At 32.0% G+C, this 23841-nt stretch overlaps 1 protein-coding gene across 3 annotated transcripts in view; it reads left to right on the top strand.

Moving 5' to 3' along the window:
• The window catches only part of LOC113397657 (E3 ubiquitin-protein ligase goliath-like), an 88720-nt gene that overhangs the window by 52045 nt on the left and 12834 nt on the right, over positions 1 to 23841 (top strand). For all 3 annotated transcript variants that reach the window (XM_026636080.2, XM_026636079.2, XM_064218448.1), the window contains exons 3-4: positions 14687 to 14884; positions 20607 to 20706. In XM_026636080.2, coding sequence (XP_026491865.2) covers positions 14687 to 14884; positions 20607 to 20706 — 298 coding nt within the window. The remainder of the gene's footprint in view (positions 1 to 14686; positions 14885 to 20606; positions 20707 to 23841) is intronic.

Here is a 23841-nt window from a genome sequence, read left to right as displayed (position 1 = left end):
CTAATCTTAAAGTTCAGACAATAGACCCAGTAACCGCAGCTACCAATTGAAGCAATGAGGAAACCGGGGCCAGTACCCAGACTGACTATAGGGCAGTCCCATTAAACCACTTTCTATGTACATAAAAAAGTAGCGCACAGAAAGAAAATATAAGTATTAAAATTCAAGCATTATCTTATTAATGAAATGCCTATGACGTCAGTTGTATAAGCCTTTTACACAAAACGATTGACGATCCATTTTTAGATGTGAATGTTAAACATATTTCTTTGTTTAGTTTAGGCCCTTTTCACACAGCGCGATAAAATAAAAGACATCGAGTTACCTGCTTTCACATGTTATTTTGTTCGGCGGAAAGTATGAGAGTTTTAACCATTTACTAATATAACATCCAAAGATATAAAATCAATTTTTCTCTTTTGTCGTAAATCTACTACTAGTGTACGTAAAATTTCGCGGACACGCGTAGGCAGGCGCTATCGGTTATTAACGCTTTGGTGATTAGTGTACTACTTTCGTTTTTTTAATCGCATTATATGTCCATAAATAATCTAAAAAATACAATGAAACTTTATTGAGGTCAAGTTATTAAAAACATAAAATTATTTATTATATTTGAGTGCACGTCACACAGAAAATAGATTATTTTAATAAAGCTCATCATAAAGTCGTATGTTTACATTATAGTACATTTGTATATCTAGGTTTAAAAAAATAATTTCTTACCATATGGCCGATCATTCATTCGCATGCCATCAAATAATTAAAAAATTGAAAAAGAAAAACAAAAGTGCACACATGAAACGCGTTTTATATTACTAATTGATATACACCCACTAGAAGGGATAAAAAAAATAAGTTTTTGTTCTTTAGAATGGTAATTATCGAAGGGGGTCTAAAAATTAACATTTATTATCCATCCACCTGACTATATAAAATATATATTGATAGTCATTAAGATTTAAGATGCATCTGTAATGCAATAAAAAAATCCATCAGTTCAATCATGATAAGATATGCCTACTAACGGACAACCTGCCTACTAATATGAATAAATACTTTTTTTTTATAACATACTTCACTAAAATAAGAATAAAAATACACTAACTTTATAATTTAATTTTTATAATAGTTATCAATATCCAATATTTTTTTTATTGATTTGGTGTCTAATTTGGGATGTAATAATTTTTATGTATTGTAATATCGTCACATAGCGACCTATTCAGAGCACATCTACAGTCAGACGCGTCGTGAGGCGTGCAAAACATGTTGTTAAATAACACTATTATAAATAAAATTAATAATATTTATATAATGTATAATTAAGTTTCCACCAACCCGCATTGGAGCAGCGTGGTGGAATATGCTCCATACCTTCTCCTCAACGGGAGAGGAGGCCTTAGCCCAGCAGTGGGAAATTTACAGGCTGATTATGTTTTTATTTATTTTTTATAATTAAGTATTGTTATATTAGTATTATTTAATAAGTTGCCAATTGTAGGTTCGATGATTTTATATTATAAATATATAAAATTAAAGGTGTTTTTACACATAACATTTTACACGTGACCTTGCTTAGTCAGAGATCGGAGTCGGCATTCGATTTAATGAATAATTATTTTGTAACAATTACTCATTGTTTTAAACATTCAATTGTTACTGAACATTGAAACTTTAAACAATTGTAGTGCTGTATAGTGATAATCTTATACTTTTTATCAGAAAGACGCTTCGCCTTGACATAAACTTCTAAACGAGATGTTGCAATGTAACTCTATGTAACCCAATGTAACCCTCCGACATCATCGAGGCGGATGGTTGCCGAGGGCACAATTAAAATAAACTTGCATCTAATTAGGATACAAGATCGATTTTATTTAAATTGATTCCATTTTCAAATTTATTGTGTGATTTTTCTTCCTTGAATATAAGTATTTTGTGTAACGCAAAATTCAAATCTTGCTAATAGCGCTCGTGAACTTAACAACAAAAAACTTATCGTTGCAGTTCAGTATAGAGAAACGGATTGCAATATGATGAACGAATGAACGAACGTATAACGAAGTTTTAATTAAATTTAAAGTAATCATCACTTCGAATTGTATTTTTACTGAAAATAACCGGCAAGAAATTCAATAGTAACTTTTTAAAACAATTAAATTATAGTTGAAGCTGTAAAAAATCCTGTAAATTTCATACTTAAGTTCGATATTTATTACTTAGCTCGATGTGTCACGTTTCGTTCGTGATAAGTGATTATGAGAATAAAAGTGTTAGTTTACCTTTTAACTAAATAAACTTCATACGGAATAAAAAATACTCTGTATAATACATAACCCAATTTAAAAAAAAAAAAAACATAAATACCAACCTTTTTGAAAGACATATCAGTTGAGTACAACTATCCAACAAATGTCGCCCTAATAATTATAAAATTCTAAGCCAAGTACAGTTGCAAGTAAATAAAAACATAAATGGAACTCTAACACAACCACTTAAGGGCATCGTAACTTGATGTTAATGTTAAGCAATAGTTTAATCCCAGTGAAAGGTGAATAACATATATTATGTCAGTTTGCCCTTCAAGAGAACTAGCGCTTAAGTTAATAACTTACGCAATATGTTATGTGAGAAAATTATGAAATTAAAAGATTGGTGTGAAGATCTATGTATATAACATAAATCTATATCCACATATGTATCTTAAAGTTTAAATTTTGTTAAGTATATACCATTCATTGCTCCGTGAAAAGTAAGAGAGAATTAATTCTCTTCAGATCCGTCGAAAGACCTGTTATGATATTAGAAAACGTTTCGTTTCTATTCGAACAACTTCTAATTAAAACATCCACCATACTATTTGTTATATGGCCTCGAAGGCACTTCTATTATCAGCAAAAACGAATCCTTTCTAGAACATTGTAAAGTAACAGCTTGTAAACGTCGTTGGGATAACGCCTCCTCTCCTCAAGATGAGAATGTTTTGAATGTTTATTCCATTATACGGCACATTGAGGTATATTTCATAATATGACGTGAGATGAGTCACATACGTGTGTGATTACTAGTGGTGTTTGTGAGAACTCTAACCATTAGTGGAAGAGACTCGAACAATGGTTGAGATGGCTTTATGCCGTCTATTTAATGGTTGTCTTTTGATCCGAGGAAATAAAGAAAATAACAATATTCACCAATCGAGTACCGCCTCAAGAAGAGAGTTGACACGGTGCCTCAATGTTAAATAATTTTCATGCACTCAATGAACCCAAACAAATGGCAAGTGATTGATGAGGAATCGTATTGATATGCATATTTTTTACGAAATATAAAATATAATTTTGATCTTGACCGCAATCTAAACGGATACGTTATGATGTGGTCGATGGAACGAGCTAACCTATAAATGCGGATTCATAAACGCGTTTGCTTTATAAGTACCCCGAAGTCGGAAATACAGAAGCCGGCACGGAATTTCATAACTTGTGCTGTGTGCGTTATCAAGCTGTCGGCAAAGCGCTTGGTTTGTTGGATGATATCCTGCAGTGCGTTTAGTACTCCGGTTATAGAAAAAGATAAGCTCAAAGAGCCCTTTTGCAGTGTGCATATATAATTACTAAAAATTATCTCATACGTCATTAGGTCTTATACGTCATTATATTATTAATTTTATCTTTTTACATTTTTGTATTTTTTTTTTATTTATTGCACAGTTTTTATCTATATGTATCAGATATTATACATCAGATTATTTGAAACAGTAATGTTTACGCCGTGATGAAAATTCTTTATCATTTTTTATCGGTATTGTATTAATTTTTTATGTATAAAATCGAGATTTTTGTTGATATCTTAAATATTTCTTATTTGTATCATATCATAGTCCGTTTTATTACCAAAGTGATTAAAAATAAAACAGCTTGATACTGATAATGCACAAGATTTATAAACCGAGACCAACAGCTGCTGTTACCGATTCTATTTTAAGTCGAGAACAATTTTAAACTGTACTTTCAATTAACTTTATTGGTCATCGGTTAACTGAGCTGGTCTGCAATTGATAATCTAAATTTAGCCCAGGGAATAACACCCTAATACTTATTTAAGGTTTGCTTCAATTTTAGTTGGTGTTTGTTAATTTTTAGAGACTAAATCTGAGTGCATTGGGCGTACATGAATAATTTATTTTGACCTGCATTCATTAGGGTTTAACTAAGCCAGGTGATAATAATAGTAGAGTGCCGTAAGACATAAAAATTGTAAAATCTCGGAATCCAGGGCCAATCAATGGATCTGTGTAACGAGGGGTTTTTTGCATTATTAATAGCTTAAGTTAAAAAGTAAAAAAAAAATTGACCGATCTCGATTACAACAATTTTTAACAAAAATTTACTGGAAAGTAAGAGGTGGAAGGCGGAATAAAATGTTTATAGGAAAGATTTCAATTTTATATTTAATAAAATATGTTTACATAGTAACTAATGTTAATTTCTAAGATTTTCGCAAAAATAACGAAATAAAAAAATAAAATTGATCGTCAAATATACATTATTACGTTATTGTTCATTATTGTCGTCGTCGTCGTACAGCTATCACCAATGCATTCTGAGCAAGCAGCAGTGCAGTTTCTTGCACCCACAAGATGCTCCGCATCCAGTTATGCATTTCATATACAAAAAAATATTTTTAGTAAAGATTCTATAGCTGATGCTGCATCTACTTGTATTGTGACTGGATGATTGTTTTTCTCCCTCTGGGTCTGTTTTAGTGTAGTTCTTAAACTCAATTCTTTAACAATCCGTGCGATAATTAGCTTCCTGAGTTACTAAATCTAAAACGCCTCCAATTATTTAATGGATATTGCGATACATATTCACCTTCCTCTTCACTTATCAAAATTAAAATAGTTTTCTTGAAGTCAGAGGAAGTAACGTAGCCGATTTGTTGTCTTGATGTTTTGGACTTTCTTCTTTCCTTCTTTTTCACATAAAAAGCACCTACTTTACCACAAAATAATCAATTGCATTAGCCGTTGGAAGTTTTACTTTAGGTGGACATCATGCCGATGTGGTGTTCTTTTTTTCAATTACAATTAGTATATAGTTTATTGATATATTTTTGTCTGAATACTGAATGGACGCTCCACATCCGCTCTTTCTGCAGAAGCAGCTTTGAGCGTTGATATTTCTCTAGTGACTTTGTCAAAGTTTTTTCTCCTAGTCCAGAGTTCATTCAGAACTACATCCGATTTTGTCATAAAATAGGATGCAACCATTACTTATATTATCACGATTCGATGGTTCACCCATTTTGATACGAGGCTATAACAACAAATTTTGCTAACTGACTTATATCATCATTAATGGTTTATATTATTAAATTTTGCTTGCTTGCTTGCAGAAATTATTTTATATAGGAGCCCCCAAAAATAGCTCTGTATTGAGCCTAGCAAATTGCCACGTGTACTTTTCGGTTAGGGCTCGCGTTAACACCCAACAGCTGTTCTAGTCCTCTCCTCTCTCTCTCATCTTTATACCAGCAATCCCTTGAGACCCAAGATCAAGTTGGTGAAAGTTTTCCTTCTTAAAATATAACTTTAAACTAAACTATGGAAAATTTATAATTATTTTTATATACTATTAAAAACACATTTCCAAAGTTTTTATAAAGATTCATTGACTGGCCCTGGATTCCGTATAAAGCTTAAAGCGCTCCACTATAATATAAGTATCAAAATAAAATTAAGTAAAAGTTATGACGTCGCAGCCATTTTGGTATGAGTACTATAACTAATGTAAACGTAAAAATATGGATTATTACTTCGGGACAACAAATATACTGTTAGGTTATTTTCAACAATAGAGCTCTTCTGGACGTTTTTTTTAATAAAAATGTAATTCTTACAATGTCATCGCAGTTCGAGCAACAAATGTGTAATGTATTAAGAATAATTTTAATATAGAAGAATATTAATTTTATTATTTTAAATAAGAGCCAACATTGAATTACATCACTGACGTTTTTGTAACAAAAAGTAATTAAATAGAAATTGTAGTCTAATATGATCTACTTCTATGCCAAATTTATTTTTGAATTCGTTCAACCATTTGGGCACGATGGTTTGACACACATCCAAACGCAGAAATATTTACAATTATTTGATTCTTGCGAGATTTTCCAAAATTTAAATATGTATGAGTATATTATTTAAAAGGAGAGAAGTTCTTAGCCCAGCTGTGGGCATTTACAGGCTTTTCCTTTATACAGGTATACTTTTATTATTTGCAATTAAAGTCAGTTTATTACATAGAAAAAGTTTTCATAATTTTTGTATCACTCATATATAGTACTTAAATAGCTGAACCTGCGGCTTTACCCGCACGCAATTTATAAAACGCAAACTTCCATCCCATTTTACCCTCTTAGGGGTGGAGTTTCGTAAAATCCGTTCTTAGCGGATGTCTACACCCTATAAGGAACTTAATCACTGACTGGTATATATATATATATATATATATTAATAATTAATTTATGACAAAAATAATTAATGTAGGTTTACCGATCATGGATGGTCGGTCAAATGTCTCGTAAAAAATTTAAATATTTAACCTTATACGAATGCTTGGCAAATCACCACAAATTTAAAATTTTTGTCGTGTTTAAATATGACTGAATTATTTTTGGTATTTCAAAGTTCTTCAATAAGCCAAAGTAATGGTTCTAATTTTAAATTATCCATTAAATATTACGAGGATTTGTGCCAATGCTAGCACCTGAATATAAACACTATAAATCACAATCGCGAAGACTATCATTCCCGCCTCCAAAAAGAAAAACTTTACTAATTCTGAGTTGAAAACAATTATTTTTAAGCTTTTATTCTAATATCATAACATATATATTTTGTAAAATCGATTTCTATGTACACATACAAAACAAGACCCCCAAAAATACTGCGGTAAGTACCTACTGAGTTAAATAGTAATAATTATATTGGACTTTAACTTTTGAGCGAATTTGTGTAATATTACGTTTTACATATATAATTTTATTTGCCTACATTTTTTTTTATAATGAACAACATCCATTGGCCCACAGTTGCGCGTACCTTTTTAATTTATGCACAATTCAAGAAGAGACAATCAAATAGACCACCTGTGGTAAGCGGTGGTTGTGTTCGCCTGTAATCACATCAGTACATATGTTTGATGTTTAGCGGTAGAAAATTTGATGTAACTATATAGACGGGTACCCAGACGCACAAATTACTACCAACTGTAAGAAAACACTATAATTACTACGTACGTATGTTACTATCAAGCAATGAAGGTCTGTCTACAGTAAAGACTAATCGCTCCCTACCGTTTTGATTGAGTTGTTTGCGTTCACAATAACAAATCAAAACGTCTATACTCTAGATGCTGCTAATAATAAAATACCATACTTATTTACACGAATACAAACCGTAATGTGATCGTATAACGTCTGTAATTGCTTGTTATATTTATTTCACGGTTCGATTGCGTGATATTAGGAATGGTGTACACCGCGTATCGGTTCGCGAATAATACCGTTTTCACATTATACGATTGTAATTGACGTCTCTAATTTGTTATATAATTACGTAGGATAATTATGATGTTTTACTTAAATTGAATATGAGATATTTTGTAAATTATGATAAGGCTGTTTTGTAACAAAATCGTTGTTGTTTGTCTGGTATTTTATTAAAATTTATCGTTATCTGTTAGTGACGTTCTCGAAGTTGATTTATTGGTTAAGTTTCGGAAACACGGATGATACATAGTGTCCTTAGGTTTTTAAGATTTGTTCAGAATTGTAAACGTTATTCGAACGGAGCTTATCATTTTCTAAATTTATTCTTATAATTCAAATAGATTAATTATTTAAATAGGACAAAGGGTTTCTTGATTTTCATGGAAAATAATTATTTAATAAAATATTATTTGTGTTTTCTAATGTCATTGTTAATTTCAAAAATGTAATTAAGTTAGTGGTAAGCTATTATTATTACGTATTATTAATATAATAATTAGAATAAAGCCTAGTAGATGCTGTCAAAGTAGAATGTACCCATTGCATAGGTGTCATCTCTTACGACATTCGATTTACGGATATATAGTTAAATGCATTAAACGATCGAACATGCCTCTGACCCAATAATGTGGTGGCTGAGCTACAATACGATTGGTTTCGCCAATATTAACTCACAAGGAAAAAAATGTGAAGTGCCAAGTCCTTCTACACAGTCAATGCATTGCGTTTAATCAAAAAAAATCAGTTAAGGGCAAGGGAAAAATTCCCTTGATGCCCATGGTGATGGTTAGTATAAAGGATATTTTCGCTTACATTAACATTATCTGATGTTTTCCTTCATATTTGTCGTGTCGGTACCGTCTCGTCGTCGCCTTGTTTAAAAATTTATATTACCCGGTTCGTACGTACGTAAGTGAGTCAGCACGCATTTTCATATGTCACCGAAGTTCACGTTGTTATTACGATTACGCTGTAGTTGAATATTAAAAGATTTGGATTTGGTACAACAAAAACATATATATATTATTGTTAAAATTATATTCCATCCGACACAGTATAGTCGAAGTATTGGTGACATTTGAATGTGTATACTATTTAAAGCTGAAGAGTTTGTTTTGGGATCTTACTAGCTTCCTAGCTACTAGGAGTCATATTGGAGGAGTCATAGTCACGTTACATATCCCATTTATTGTTAAATTGTTGTAATAACATCATGGCCTACAGTCACAGCATTGCGGTTAAAGTGCGAAGCAATTATATAGTAGTATATGCCAATATTATAAATTTGAAACTCTGTCTATATTTTCGTCTATCTGATGCTCATTCACGGCCGAACGACTGAACTGAACTTGCTGTTAAACTGAGTTTAAACCCCGAGGAAAACCATAGACCATAGACATAAACATAGACAACCAAATTTTATCAAATTCGCTTCAATTTCGATTCTGTTTAGCCGTGAAAGCGTAACTAACAAATAGACAGGGGTTACTTTCGCATTTATAATATTAGTATAGATATGATAACATGTATACTAAAAGTGGAGTTTTATTGTGTTCCCTTTACATTACAAAAACTACTAAGTAAATTATAAACAAAACTAGTATTGCAAAATGCAACGCGCTTAATCGGAGTTTACAGTATATATTGACTCTCACTCACTCGATGCAACTTTTGTCAATCCAAATGTCAAATTTAATTTCAAATATTGTTTCACAATAAATAAATTAGTAAATTAATTATTCACCAAGTAGCTGCGCTTCGTAGTTTAATTCGGTTTAAAATTAGACCATAGACGTGACAACTGTTAATTTCGTATTCTTGTTTAGAAGTCACATTTATCTTTGTCCTACAAAATGCTATCTTCAGACTATTAATATTATAAGTACGAAAGTACCGTCTCTATGTTTGTTAACTATCACAAATAAACAATTGAATCGTAATGGAATTTGACTTAGATGTAAATTGGGATGTGTATTAGGACACACTGTATATAAATTACGGGATTACCATATAAATTAGTAAAATTTTGCACGTAAATTACGGAAAAATACAGGAAGTAGAGGAAAAATTTGCTGCGCAAGGAATAACTACATTCGTCCCGCGATTTCGCTCCTGCAATTATTAATAGTCTTACGTCACTTTTTAATTCGAAAACTACCTCCATGAATGTCTAAAAGGACAAAGTAACAAATAAACTTCTATATTTCGAATAGTGTGAATTAAATGATTTTGTTAAATATAGTTTGAAGGTTGTCCACCGTTAGTAGAAACTAAAACGGAATTACTAGCGTTGTGATGTGGCGGTAGAACATCGGATGAGTGGGTAGTCCTACCAAGTTTACCTTTCGTTGGTTTTACTAATGTAAAAGTTTAGTTTAATTATCTTGCTTGCTTGTTTTCCTTAAATAAATTTATCTATAAAATATATCTTTCATATTTTCTTTTCACATTGTTTCGATCCTTTTCTTGACCAATATTTATGTAGACAACACATTTATTTAATACGAACTGTTTGTATCTGTTCATTTGGTATTTGTGTTTTTAGACAAAATGGAAGAAAAGGTTTTTGTATTAAATCATTCTAAAAGATTAAGTGTGCAAGAAACAGGTTTTGAAAAAAACAAAATCATAATATTCAACCCAGTAGATTTTTAAGAACCATTATTTTTAAAATCTGAAGAAAATTCTGCTCACTGGCAACACTTTCGTTATTGTCCCAGTTCAGAAACATTGTAGTTTCGATTATTTATTGCAACGATATTTTTATAAAACCTCAAAATTGCTATTGACAAATATAAAATTGACAATGTTTTAAAACCAAAGGTAAGACTAAGTATATTGTTATTTATCACAATTCTCTGTGAAAATAAAACGTCCACATAACCAAAGGTTTGAGAGCTCCAATTGTGACCAGGCACAAAACTCTATTTACATATATATATATAATATGTGAAAGAAAACATCGTGAGCAAATTGCATGGATCAGATGATTTTCTTGTAAGAATTATATCATATATATTTATATTTGTATATATATTCCTTATAAGTACTATGTAAACTGTAACTATTTTCAATTTATAATAGTATATATTTAAGAAGTTAATATTAATAATTCTTACGTTAATTATCAATAAAAATACCGTTAGTTTATATTAAAGTCAGATTGCAAACTGAAATAATGCGAAAACAACCAGCCAATTTCAGTTTAACTAAAAAAATACTAACCTAACCTAACCGAAAGATTATAAGCTATCGAAATTTTATTCGGTTTATTGTATATTGAAATATGCTTTTATTTCATAACCAAGAGCATGTAATAACGGGAACTGTATAACATGAACATATTACACAACAAAAACTTCTTTATAACGTCTAAGTTATACTTAGTAAATTATTTTTTTTTATAAAATAAGTTTTTTTACAGATAACTACTAGGCTGTGACCTTGTACAGTTTTTTTTTATTTTCTGTTTCTACGATTTTAAATAAGAAAATATTACTGTGGTTACTGCTTCTCTCTCTTCAATAGTATTATTTTAATCCCTTTCTATATGATGCAAACTAACTTCTGAGACTAGCGCGTTCAATCTAACAAATTGTCTTAATAATAATAATTAAAATATATATATATTATTAAAAATAATTATCCTAACTTCCTTACTAATATTATAAATACAAATGTAATTCTCTAATAGCGGGAGAAGCCGCAGGCGATAATTAGGTTTTAATCAATTATGTAATAAATTTTCCGCGATAATAGCCAGAACAATCATCCATTTTAGTACCGATTTACTAGCTCCATGCTAATAACACCGTTAAACGTTACATAACATTTCTATGTAAATTGTGCGATTTTCAGTGTACTTTTTTTTATATAAAACAGCGTTAACGTCGTGACGAGGCTTTTCTGAACGTCAACGTATAAGGAAGCGGAAGGGTTTATGCCCGATTAGTAGTGCGCTCGCGGCGAGCGGCCGAGACCGCAATACTGATGCTAAGGAATAGTACTCACGACCTTAATATACATAAAAAAAAATACTGGGATTTTTTTTTAAAAAATAAACTAGATATATCAAAATCATAGAATTAAAGAAAACTAATTTAAAGTATATCGCAAAACTATTAAAACTGAAATAAACAGCGAAACACAAGATATTTTTTTCATTTCAGAAACGTTCTACTCAAACGTTACAATCTGAATCGTTGCTTCTTTTATATTGCTTTGCGGGATAATAGCTATAACTTAAAAATATATGTGTACTCACCCTAACATCAACAAGTTTTGTTAACGCTGTACCAAACCAAAGCGATTTCATTGTACCGGCATGCTATAACTGGTTGCTATGTAAACAACCTTTGATATTACAATACGTAATAAGACCTTATTCCGTTAATAATACGAATTAATCTCGAAATTAGTATTATAAATGAGAAAGTCGAACGTTTTCATTGATTTATAGTTGTTACAAAAAAACCAAACAGCGAATTAAATTACGTAGTGTTTGTTGTTAACGTTATATGTAGTTTTGAGATTTAACACCGACCGCTTCCTATTGAATTTGGTAGACACGTATCATGGAGATGGTTTTTATATCATATATATGTTGTGCTAGATGGCGCTGTCTGTTGCTATATTATAGGACGTGACAAGCGTGTATTAATTATTCCTGTTAAAACATAAATGGGGATGCATTCGTTAATATTTAATAAAACGAATGCCTTATGAATGATAATATAACTTGGGAATAATAAAAAACAATATCAGACTATTTTATTAATAGACAAAAAATAGATATCAATTATTTATATGAAATACCATCGGCACATTCACAAAGACAATGCTATCAAAAGTACACGAACCGATGCAGTGTGATACACCACTACAGATATTTACAACACTATAATAAAAATAAAATATAAATAAATTGTATTTATTATTATTGCAACATTTTTTTATTGAGACGACGATGATTGTTTCTATTGGTCGTAGCGTGAGGTATAAAGCCTTCATCGAGAAATGTAGTAATTAACACTGAAAGATTTTTTTTTCAAATCGAAACTGTCTCAGAGAAATGCGTTTACCCAAACAAACTCATCTACATAATATTAGTATTGCCACATCCAAAAAATACACATTGTACAATTTAGATAAGAAAATAAATTTGGCAACGTGCTCACTATTGAGAGCAATGGTCTCTAAGCATGCAACTTTCATAAAAATGACCGCATTATCTGGTCTAGTGGCTTAAGAGGTTAAAGATCACGAAGTTATTGGGTTGTTTTAGTGAGAGATCTCAGTAGTATCTTGGAGTTTAGAAATTGTTGTCTCGTGCCTCGGAAAGCCGTAAAACCGTTGGTAATGTGCCTGAACTCCGTTTATATCCAATTCGCCTCCCCTGGGATTATGAGAGTGACGCAATTTAGGCATATATAGGCAGTTTCGTTTGTGCATGTACTGTAATGTGTTCTATGCCTAGTCTTGAAATCGGTCAGGAAGACATTCATCAAAATAAAAATAAGCCAATTAAATTCATTCTTTAATTGCATTGTTGCAAACAATCTTTATCGATATTCATACATCTGTTTTCAATACACCAAAGAACAAACGAAGTGTGAATTACGTAGAATACATCCCTCGTTGAAATATTGGATCCACTCAAGGCAGGATTTATGGAGTACTTCAAAGTGATTCGTATTTATTTGCAAATGTTACCAACAGACGCGGCCATCGCATTGAATAAACATAAGACGACCAAGGTCTTTACATATATGTGGACGATGTTTTGTTAAGAGTTTAGTGTAGGCACAACCGACCATATTCAAATTAATTTTATACATCTAGTCCTGCCTCGTAATTTCACACGCGAAAGTGTCAAAGTACAGAATCTGTTTGTAGCGATTTTTTGGGAATTTGGTCCATTAATATGTGTTCCTTGGGGTAGGAACGATTCGTGTGCCATGACGTCATACCACCCTCTCCACTCACGTTTTCTATATCCTTGTGTTTCCATCTCAGTCGGAAGACGTCTACAGCTTGACAACGGCCTTACCCAACAATCTCCAGCACGGCCATACTTAAATAAAAAAAACTTTTAATAATCAGCAGTTTCGATGTTTGTCATCAAATATATAAGATATCATTCGGTCAACCCGTTTTATATTTTATTTGTTTAATATTTGTATCTTTGTTAACATGCCTTTCAAAGCAAAAGAACGGCGATCGAGATCGACATATAACTGCCCGAATTATTGCGTCATTAGAGTATCTACTCAACACGCGTTTCACTTTCTAAGAGATGAATTTGTGTCACCGTACTTGTAAAAAAGTCTTTGTGAAGTTTCGAAAGATATTTACTTACCAGAACAAATCATCTGTTATCAGACAATCCGATAGATCATGCGTGTAACCTATATCTATATAAAAATGTTGGTTGCTTGACATCAATACACTATGACACCGTTTGACAGATTACCATGAATATTGGCGCGTATATTCTACAACGAAATAGCAATACTCAGTATTGTTGTGTTCCGGTTTGAATGGTGTGTGTGCAGTGTAGCAGGCACAGGGGACATAACATCTCAGTTCCTAAATTTGGTGACGCATTGGTGATCTAAAGAATAGTTAAGAATTCTTACGATGCCAATGTCTATGGGCCTTACCTTACCTTCAGGTGGCCCTTTTGCCCAACCGCCAACTATTTACATAATTTTTATACCATTTGAGCGATCGCCATTACATACATATATACATACTTAAAACTTGGACAGAAAACAAACTTAGCTCATGTATATAGTTTTACTGATACCACATTAACATGTATTAACAAAAGCACTGGCGGCTCAACCTGCCTCCATAGCGAGTTTTAATAACAGCGCTACTAATAGGAGCAACAAAAAATACAATATTTTTTTTTTTCAAATTAGCTCGTAACAATTACTTGAGTCGTTACTTTATTTTATACAAGATGAATTCAATGTAAAATAACTACGGTTGTTATGTAGATTCGACCTAGAAAAACCGACAGGAAGGTCATGTACCTATTAGATAATTGATATTGAATTATTTTTTCGAAGCGTTTCTGTTTTCGAAGGTTTGGTATATACTAAAGTTTAATTTTCTTCCTTAGTCCGGCAAATATGGCGAGGGCTACGTCGGCTCCTCCCGTGGCATGGCGGTTCACGTTCGCGCTAAGGGGCCGGACGGTGAGAATGACCACACAGGCTGCACTTGGCCCCTTCTCTCCGTGGCAGCACCCACTGAACCGCTGCCCAGCGAGCCTTGGATCGCGGTGATCCGCCGTGGAAGCTGTAACTTTGAGATTAAGGTACCCGTATAACAACAATAATAATAATAAACGGATATGGAAAATAATGATTTAGTATAATTTCTAACATTCAGTAAAAAATATTAATTAAAATTTATTTACCGACGAAATATTACGTCGCTCACCTGTCTATTAAGTGCAGAGTAACTCAATCACGACAGAACTAAAGTTAACGATTTGTAAAATTATAATATACAGTTAATATTGAGGCAGGAAACCTTTATCCTCAAAAGCGTTTCATCTCTTTGAATTCTCAATTCCCTTTGAGTTGCGGTCAGCGGCCATAATAATCTGTCAAATCCTATTTCATGTAGACCAGCTCTCGTGCATTGACCCCGATAAATAGGATCAAGGGAATTGAATTATAACATTTAATAGTGATTTACTTAATAAGTATAGCTCCAATTCTCGATTTATATTTGTCGATAGTAGCTTAAATAATAATAGCCAATAATATCTCGTCTGCTATTATAAGTACCGTATAAATGGGCAAGCATATGTAAACACAGCCAATGGAAGGCCAAGTGCAACTATACAAGTAATTGGGTGCTTTGGACATAGAAACATGAATGCCGCTTTGATGGAATTGTGTTACCTATCGCCGTTGATTTAGCTACGAGTTTACTCTGGCGTCGAAAGCCTCACAAAAATTGTAAAAGTTAATACTTAGCCTTGCAATCATATCTTTTTCCTTACTTAAATGACAACTAAATAGCGATAATTTAGATGTAACAAATTTAGTTCCTATTTTTGGGCTCTCCTGGTAATAACCTTCCCTTTACCCGTCTAAGCTTATGCGTAAATCTCAGAAAGGAGCCTCGTCCGTCTTATGACATAGATTAAAAGTATTTTGAATCGAAGCCAAGTATTTCTTAGGTGCCAAAGGATGTCCAAGACGAAGAATAATGTGACGATATAGTTTCAAAACGTTTCTTTAATGAAATTCCTTAAAGGATTTATACATTTATTGTGTTATATTTACGTCCTTCTTAATAATAATCCTTTAAGAATAAAAATTTAATACAAATATATGTCTAAATATACGCTTAGAAAAACACATTGCAATAAAAATCCAAAATATTCTTGAATCTATACTAATATGAAAAATGCGAAAATTACTTTATCTGTCTGTAGCGCTTTCACTGTCAAACCACTGAACCGACTGTGATGACATTTATGAAGCAAGCTTAAACTCCACGGAAGGACATGCGAGCGAAGCCGCGTTCGACATGTTATAAATTGACACATACTCAAAAAGTTATAAAAATATAGTCAGACGAATAGAAAACCTCCATTTCTGGTGCCCTAAAAACCGTACACATTGTCTTTGAAAAAAAGTTGTTAGTTTTTTTTGTCTCGAATGACTGGGCTAACAAGCATATTTGTTCTGTGTACTAATATGAATTTTAATCTAGAAATTTCTACCAATTGTTACCTTACTTTTAAACAGATGTTTGCTATTCGTATTTCATCAAATGTTGTCAAAACATGGATTAGTCGAAGCTTCTAGTTCGAACTATCAGGCATCAATCTATAATAATAATCGCAAAGGAATAAGTACCAACTTAAAAATCTATTCATATCTACCGCATTGGAGCAGCGTAATGGAATAAACTCCGAATAAAAAATAAAGGAGGATAGAATGGGGGACATTTATGAGCTGTGATATTTTTTAATTTAAAAATTATACATTATTAAATACCAAACTCAGTCAAAAATGCAAACAAAGTAATAAAAAAAACCGAGACCGCTGATATTCTGATAAAAAAACCCAAAGATGTCCCGAACAATTCCGACCAACGCGATCATTATTAACGGGAGCCAGCCAACTGCGCAGGAGAAACTATGGTGTACTTATACTATAATTATTGTAAAGAGTTGCACTTTCTATTCCCTCAATCCGATAATATATGACGATCAGAGAGAGAAACAAAACAGACACAAGACAACAGGACCGACATATAACAACGACAGCCTTTTTTATAAATGCAGGCCGTCACTTGAGCAAAAGGACCGAATTAAGAATATATATATATTTATTTATTTTGTAAAACGAGAAATGTTTATAAATGAAATGTACTATATAGGTAATGAAAGTTTTTCTTGTAAGATAAATCCATCAAGATACGTTAACAAAATTTCCACCGATAACCGTCACGAAAACGAATATAAAAATATATTTCTATTCATTGAATTTAACAGAGAATCATATAAATACAAAGTGTAGCCATGAGCCATGATGTATATTCTATAAATAGCAATAATTGCGTCAATTAATTATATTTATAATAGTTATACATAATCATATTAAAAAAAAACAGAATTAAACGACTACGTCTACGTCACAATACATCAAATAAGTATTTAGTCTGTAGAAGTATCTATTATAATGTTAGTAATTATTGGTGCTAGCGCTGCGCAAAGCTGTCTCGGTCAACCCACGTCATTAATTTTGCTAACTAGCTACCCGACCTGGCTTTACACGAGTACAATGAAACTATATACATGGAAATTATTTAGTTTTTCTCTACTATAATATGCATGTATTATACATATTAATCTTCCCCTTGAATCACTCTTTTTACTTATGAAAACTGTGTTAAAATCCATTGTACAGACGGCGGGAAGCAACTTTGTGTAATATTACAGTTCTTCATGGTCATTGTCTCTGTGGGTTATTTTTTGTTTTTGTATTTGTTTAATTTTTAATCTCCACAGACTAAGCATACGTGCTTTTATTTAACATTTTTTTCACTCAAAGACGAATAAAAAGTTACAACTACACTGTAAAGGTTTTATTTTAATAAAAATATTTTCATATTAATTATTTATTCCTTTGATGTCTCCAATGACATCCAATGTGCCAGTCACTTGGGTAGTTTTGCTATTCAAAATTCGTTAATCCAAGCTTCTATCAGATATGATTTATATTTCGTTGAGAAATAACGTCTCGACAGAGACGACAAGTTACCATAGTGGCAATTTTCCGGCATGTGTCGTTTTATAAGAGCCACGATGACCCATTAATTAGATGTGAATAATAATAGATTAATACGAGATCAAACCTGGACAAGAACCGCTTTTTCATGTGCTTCATCCTCCACCAATCCGCATTGGACCATCGTGGTGGAGTAAGGAGGCCTTAGTCCAGTAGTGGTTTATTTACAGGCTTTTTATACAACTTTAAAGTTTACACGAATAATAACAAAGTAAATGAAAAGAAATACACGTTAAGAATCATCCCATCCCATACATCCCAGTCTCAAAAACCGGTCAGAGTTTGTACCCTGTGTAGCTGTGCCTTTCTCTAAGGCGTACTTTTGTATCTGAATATTGCATTTCATATGCATTCCTAACTGATATCATAAATGCAATTTTTTTTTATTTAAATCAATTAATTATCATATTTAAATGATTTGTTAGGCTTTATACTGAACTACAACTGATCAATATACAATTGTACTATACAAAGGAAGCATATTTGTAACCGATGTTCTGACGAGAAGTACAGAGAGATTGAAATCAAATACGTTCAAGTAATATCTAATATCGTTTAGTATATACAATACAAGTAGCAACTGTACGTGCATGGCTTTTCGTAGGAATTTAGGTCATACCACATTCAGTGCCATCATCTATATACACACGAGACATTCCGGGAATTACATGAAGTCTATTCGCAGATCAATTTCTCGTAACATTAACTAATGATATTTGTAAGTAATTCCTGAAAATGTATATGTACTGTTCAGTGGTTGACTTATACCGAGGTCCTAAGTTTGTGATCAAACTCGAGTTTTCGATACATTGATCAAAATCAAATTAACTAACTTTAATCGATGTCAATTTGTACTGGATATAGTACTGACATAAATAAAATATTCTTTATTTAATTCAATAATGTGTTATCGGCTATTTCTCAGTAAAAGTAATAGTCTCTAAATGACCCACTGCTGGGCGCCTCCTCTCCCTTTTGATGAGACGGTTTAAGAGTTTATTCCACCACGCTGCTCCAAATGGTTCTTCCGATGGGTTGGTGGATACACAATACACGTGTGTTGTTTCGGTCATGTGACTCAGGCTATATTAGGCTCGTATTTGCGCACCACAATTACATTGCCCTACAAAATCCGGTAGCAGTTAACTGTTGTCTTGTAATTAACGCCGATAAAATTAATGACAGAAATCGGTCTGAAATTCATCAATATATCTCTAAAAATAATTATGTAATATTTATATTTGACTGACAATTATTTATCTCCGACTTTTCCTGCTCTGAATCGGGTTACGTATATATTTAATTTTATTAAAGTACATTATTGGAAGACGGTATTTGCTCCTCTGCCATTTTATTATAAAAAAAAGATAATGTAAGTTCCCCATAAGCTACTTAATACCAGTTATAACATGTCACTTCATCTAGATAATATTTGAAATGATATTGGACAGCGTAATATGTCGATAATAACATTTTTCTACACATGTATATGAAGTTATCAGTGATGAAGTCATGTATTTTGTTCAACGATAGTGTTATTACAACTATGTTTTAATATACATTAAATTTAATACTAGTTGTAGTGATTTAACATATTCGATTAACTTACGTCGTTTTGGTTTTTATCAAGAATATAAACACAGTTTTAGGAGTTTCCAAATACGGCTCCGGGTCTTGCATTTTTGGTTTAGTCCAACCATCGTTTGTTTGTTTTTTTAAATGACATCTACAAGATTTTTTTATATTACGCGTAATGTGATCGCATCTTCGATAATAATATAAATAAAGAGTATTTATCTTCTACGGTCAAACCTTTTTAGTAGAGTTCAGAGCGGGCGACCACACCCAAACAAAATATCATTTTCAATAATTTTATTTTTTAATAATCATCCATTTAGCTTATCATTTAAATTATACTGAACGATTTCATCCCGGTGCAACGGAATTTTATTTATTTCCTGATCACAGTTCCACGTACCTGGTTCAATCTAAACCATTCAGAGACAGTACATACAAAAAACCAAATAGAGAAATAATTCGACACATACATACAAAAGATGTTTATATTTATACTGATATGTATGGTCTGTACTTATATTGTCGATAGCGAAGATGGATTACGATATTAAATTGTAGAACTTGAATTCCTTACTAATATAATAAAGGCGAAAGTTTGTATGTATGGATGTTTGTTAGAATTTTAACGTAAAAACTACTGAATAGATTTTAATGAAACTTAACTATAATATAGTTAATACCTCAGAATATATCATAATATAGGCTATGTTTTATAAATATATTGTGTGAATAATACCTGACAACCCCTAACACGCGAGCGAAGTCGCAGTCGAAAACTAGTAACTTATAAACAAAGCACCTGTGTAATTATCTTCATATATTATTGTATGGGGACCAAATTATACTTTAATCGAATAAACTCCAACAAGCACGTATCGTTCGTTATTTTATAAGATAAATAAAATTGCAGTCGGTTCAAATAAAGCTCTAACAGTAAACAGAAAAGCCGTATATGTACAATGTACGTATATCATATACGTAATCAACGAATACTTTTTATATTATAAACCTTTTTGAAGTCCATATAAGTATCTTATAATTATGTAAATAAAGTAAATATAAAGCAAACAGTATAATAATTATCATCAAATATATTTTTGCTTTTAAATTTTAAACGATTCTAATTCTTAACTTCTTTTTGTTTAGGTTCAGAATGCTTGGCGGGCTAACGCTTCCGCTGTGCTCATTTACAACGATCGGGATACCACCGTACTTGAGAAGATGAAGCTTTCCACTGACAACGGACGTAAGTATAGCACAGATTATAAATACTAGCATGTTCGAAATTTAAACCCAAATGTATAGTATATATATTTTAATTTTTGTATAAAATTTTGTATAAAATTGAACACGCATAAATCGTACATTTATTTTTGGGTTATATAGATTTGAATTTCCATTTTTGTTTTTTTTTTATTTACTTTTAAGTTAATTAACCTCCAATTTCTGAAACACTGATCAATGTCAGATTTTTTAATTCAATCAAAATGGTCGTGTAGCCAGTCGAAAGTCATTTTAACCAATATGCATAAAATTCTACATATCTTTATCATCAATAGTTTTAAATCTTATATTTATTTATTCATACGCTCGCATAACTATACATTATTATGTCTAAGACATCATAACTGGTAATAAAATTATACAATATCGTTAATCGTAATTTCACATCCCGTAACTAACAACTCATAATACAAACTTTAGAGCGACCTCTCCCTCAGTCGTGCCTTTCTATAGTAAATCTTGATTAACTTTCTAACTCTAACTCGGCCTCACTAACTGGTTATATTCTAATGCCATGGCATATTCAGATTCCAATAAATAATGCATTTACAAAATCAGACGTGAAATTATGGTAAATAACCAAAGAGGTTTTAGTATCACATGTTTAATGATGAATATTATAAAAGTTAGATTATGTAAGTTAACTTCTTAAAGATGTTTTATTTGTTTTTTTTTTAATATACAAAGGGTAGCCTGCTGCTAGAATAAGGTAGAACTAAAAGTGATTAAAATATCGCAAATGCTGATTGACGTGATAATTTTATGTCTAATTAAGAAAAAAAAATAAAAAGTTTTTCTTGGTGGTAGGACTTTATCCAAGCCAATCTGGATTCCAGCCTTATAACTCATATTCTACCTATAAACAATACTTAATATTGTTGTGTTCAGGTTTAAAGAGTGAGTAAGTGTAACTACAGGCATAAGGGACATAACATCATAGTTCCTACTGTTGGTGGTGGAAGGAATTGGCGATGCAAGGAATGGTTAACATTTATTACGGTGCGAATGTCTATGGGCAGTTAATACAATTTCCATTAGGTTGCAGGTTTGCCTAACAAATTTAAAAATAAAAGCTGTTATGATACAAGACGATATCTCTCGAGCTGAGATCATTACAACTAAGAGTTCCGCGTCGTTAGTATAAAGTTACGGTATTATTATATTATATAACATCAGCTGAAAGTGCGGCTTTACCCGCGCGTAATTTATAAAACACAAAATTCCTACCGCCATTTTACCACCTTAGGGGTGGAGTTTCGTAAAATCCGCTCTTAGCGAATGTCTACAACCTATAAAGAACCTGCCCAATTTCAAGTTTGTAGGAGTTATAGTTTCTGAGATTTCGTGTTCAATCTGTGAGTGGCATTTCGCTTTTATATATATTGATAGATTTTAGTTGTATTTAATATATTTTTGCCGACATCGAAAGATAAAAGTTATCAAATCGTTTTAAATTTATGACTCTCTATTGCTTTTCCCAGTGTGAACCGATTCTAATAATCATTATTTTATTCGATCGATCCATGGCATTGCGCAGAGATGTTGGTTTACTCTGCATCTTCTACCGCATCTTTCACAGGGAATGTTCCGAGGAACTTTCCCCGTTTAAATTAATCTCGGCCGCTGAATTTCACCTTTGGACATCGCTTCAGAACTATAAGTTCCATCCATAGTACCTCAACAGTAACACCTGTAAGTTTCCCACTACTGGGCGAAGGCCTCCTCTCCCTCTGAGGAGAAGGTTTGGAGCATCTTCCACCACGCTGCTCCAATGCGGGTTGGTGGATACACATGTGGCAGAATTTCTTTGAAATTAGACACATGGAGGTTTCCTCCCGATGTTTTCCTTCTACAAATTAAACACATAAAAATTCAGTGGTGCTTGCCTGGGTTTGAGCCCGTAATCATCGGTTAAAATGGACGCGTTCTAACCACTGGGCCATCTAGGCTCATACTACCTAAATGTCTGGAAATACACTACAGCAAAATTTTTAAGACATTCTGCCTCGACAATCAGCTTTCGCTAGACAATCAGTATTTCGGAACGATAAGGATCGTTAGTTTGCCTCCTATGTCATAAAAAAGGGTAAATAATTAAATATTGTAAATATACAATTGTATTTTAAAATTGTTAGTTATACTGACGAAAATTATAATCGATTACGGTTTTCATTTTTGTTGTTATTAATCTGTCAATATAAACATAAACACGAGGAATGGTTAGAATAAATTTTATGGTTAGAATTAAATAGTAAATTTTAACGTAAATTTTTAAGTAATTTTTTGTAAGTAAATATTTGACAACATCACATACATTACTCTGATCCCAATGTAAGTAGCTAAAGCACTTGTGTTATGGAAAATCAGAAGTAACGGCGGTACCACAAACACCCAGACCCAAGACAACATAGAAAACTAATGAAATTCTTCTATATCGGCCGGGAATCGAACCCGGGACCTCGGAGTGGCGTACCCATGAAAACCGGTGTACAGTTTTTGCAATATAAGTTATGATATACGATATTTTAAACAAAAATATGTATTTGAATTATATAACATTTGTATACTACTAAAGTATAAAACCAATAATATCCGCTGATACTCAAATCTCATTGGTATTTATGCATATAAATGGCTGTATTTAAATATGTTCTTAATATTTTATATATAGCCACTAATATTATTACTATATGATTTAAATAATAGAAATTATATTTATAGATTATAGATAATAAATAATCAAGTTGATCTTTAAGCTCGTGACCAGCAAAAAATCAAAATAATTAATACACTTTTGACAAGTCATTTTGTTTTTAATTTACCTGTGACGTATTACGTACGTTAGTTGTTTAGTGTAAAATTTCAATGTCGAATTTAAGTTTAATGTTTGTTTGTTTGATATAAAAATTCATAGGTCTGGGTTCAAGGACTGTGTCACTTGACAATGTTTTTTGGGTTATACTGGTAGTATCTCAGAATCAGCTCGTATTTATAAAGTCGGCTGTGGTTATTTGTGGCTATTTCTGTCCCATTGAAAGGTCGCAAAACCTTTTTCCTACGCCTCTCTCCGGTCGCGAAGGATTGCTATCCTATCGGA

Source organism: Vanessa tameamea, chromosome 22, assembly GCF_037043105.1.
Source record: "Vanessa tameamea isolate UH-Manoa-2023 chromosome 22, ilVanTame1 primary haplotype, whole genome shotgun sequence".
NCBI classification, from domain to species: domain Eukaryota; kingdom Metazoa; phylum Arthropoda; class Insecta; order Lepidoptera; family Nymphalidae; genus Vanessa; species Vanessa tameamea.
The sequence above is the reverse complement of the archived record's forward strand: the minus strand, read 5'-3'. Positions and strand labels throughout refer to the sequence as shown.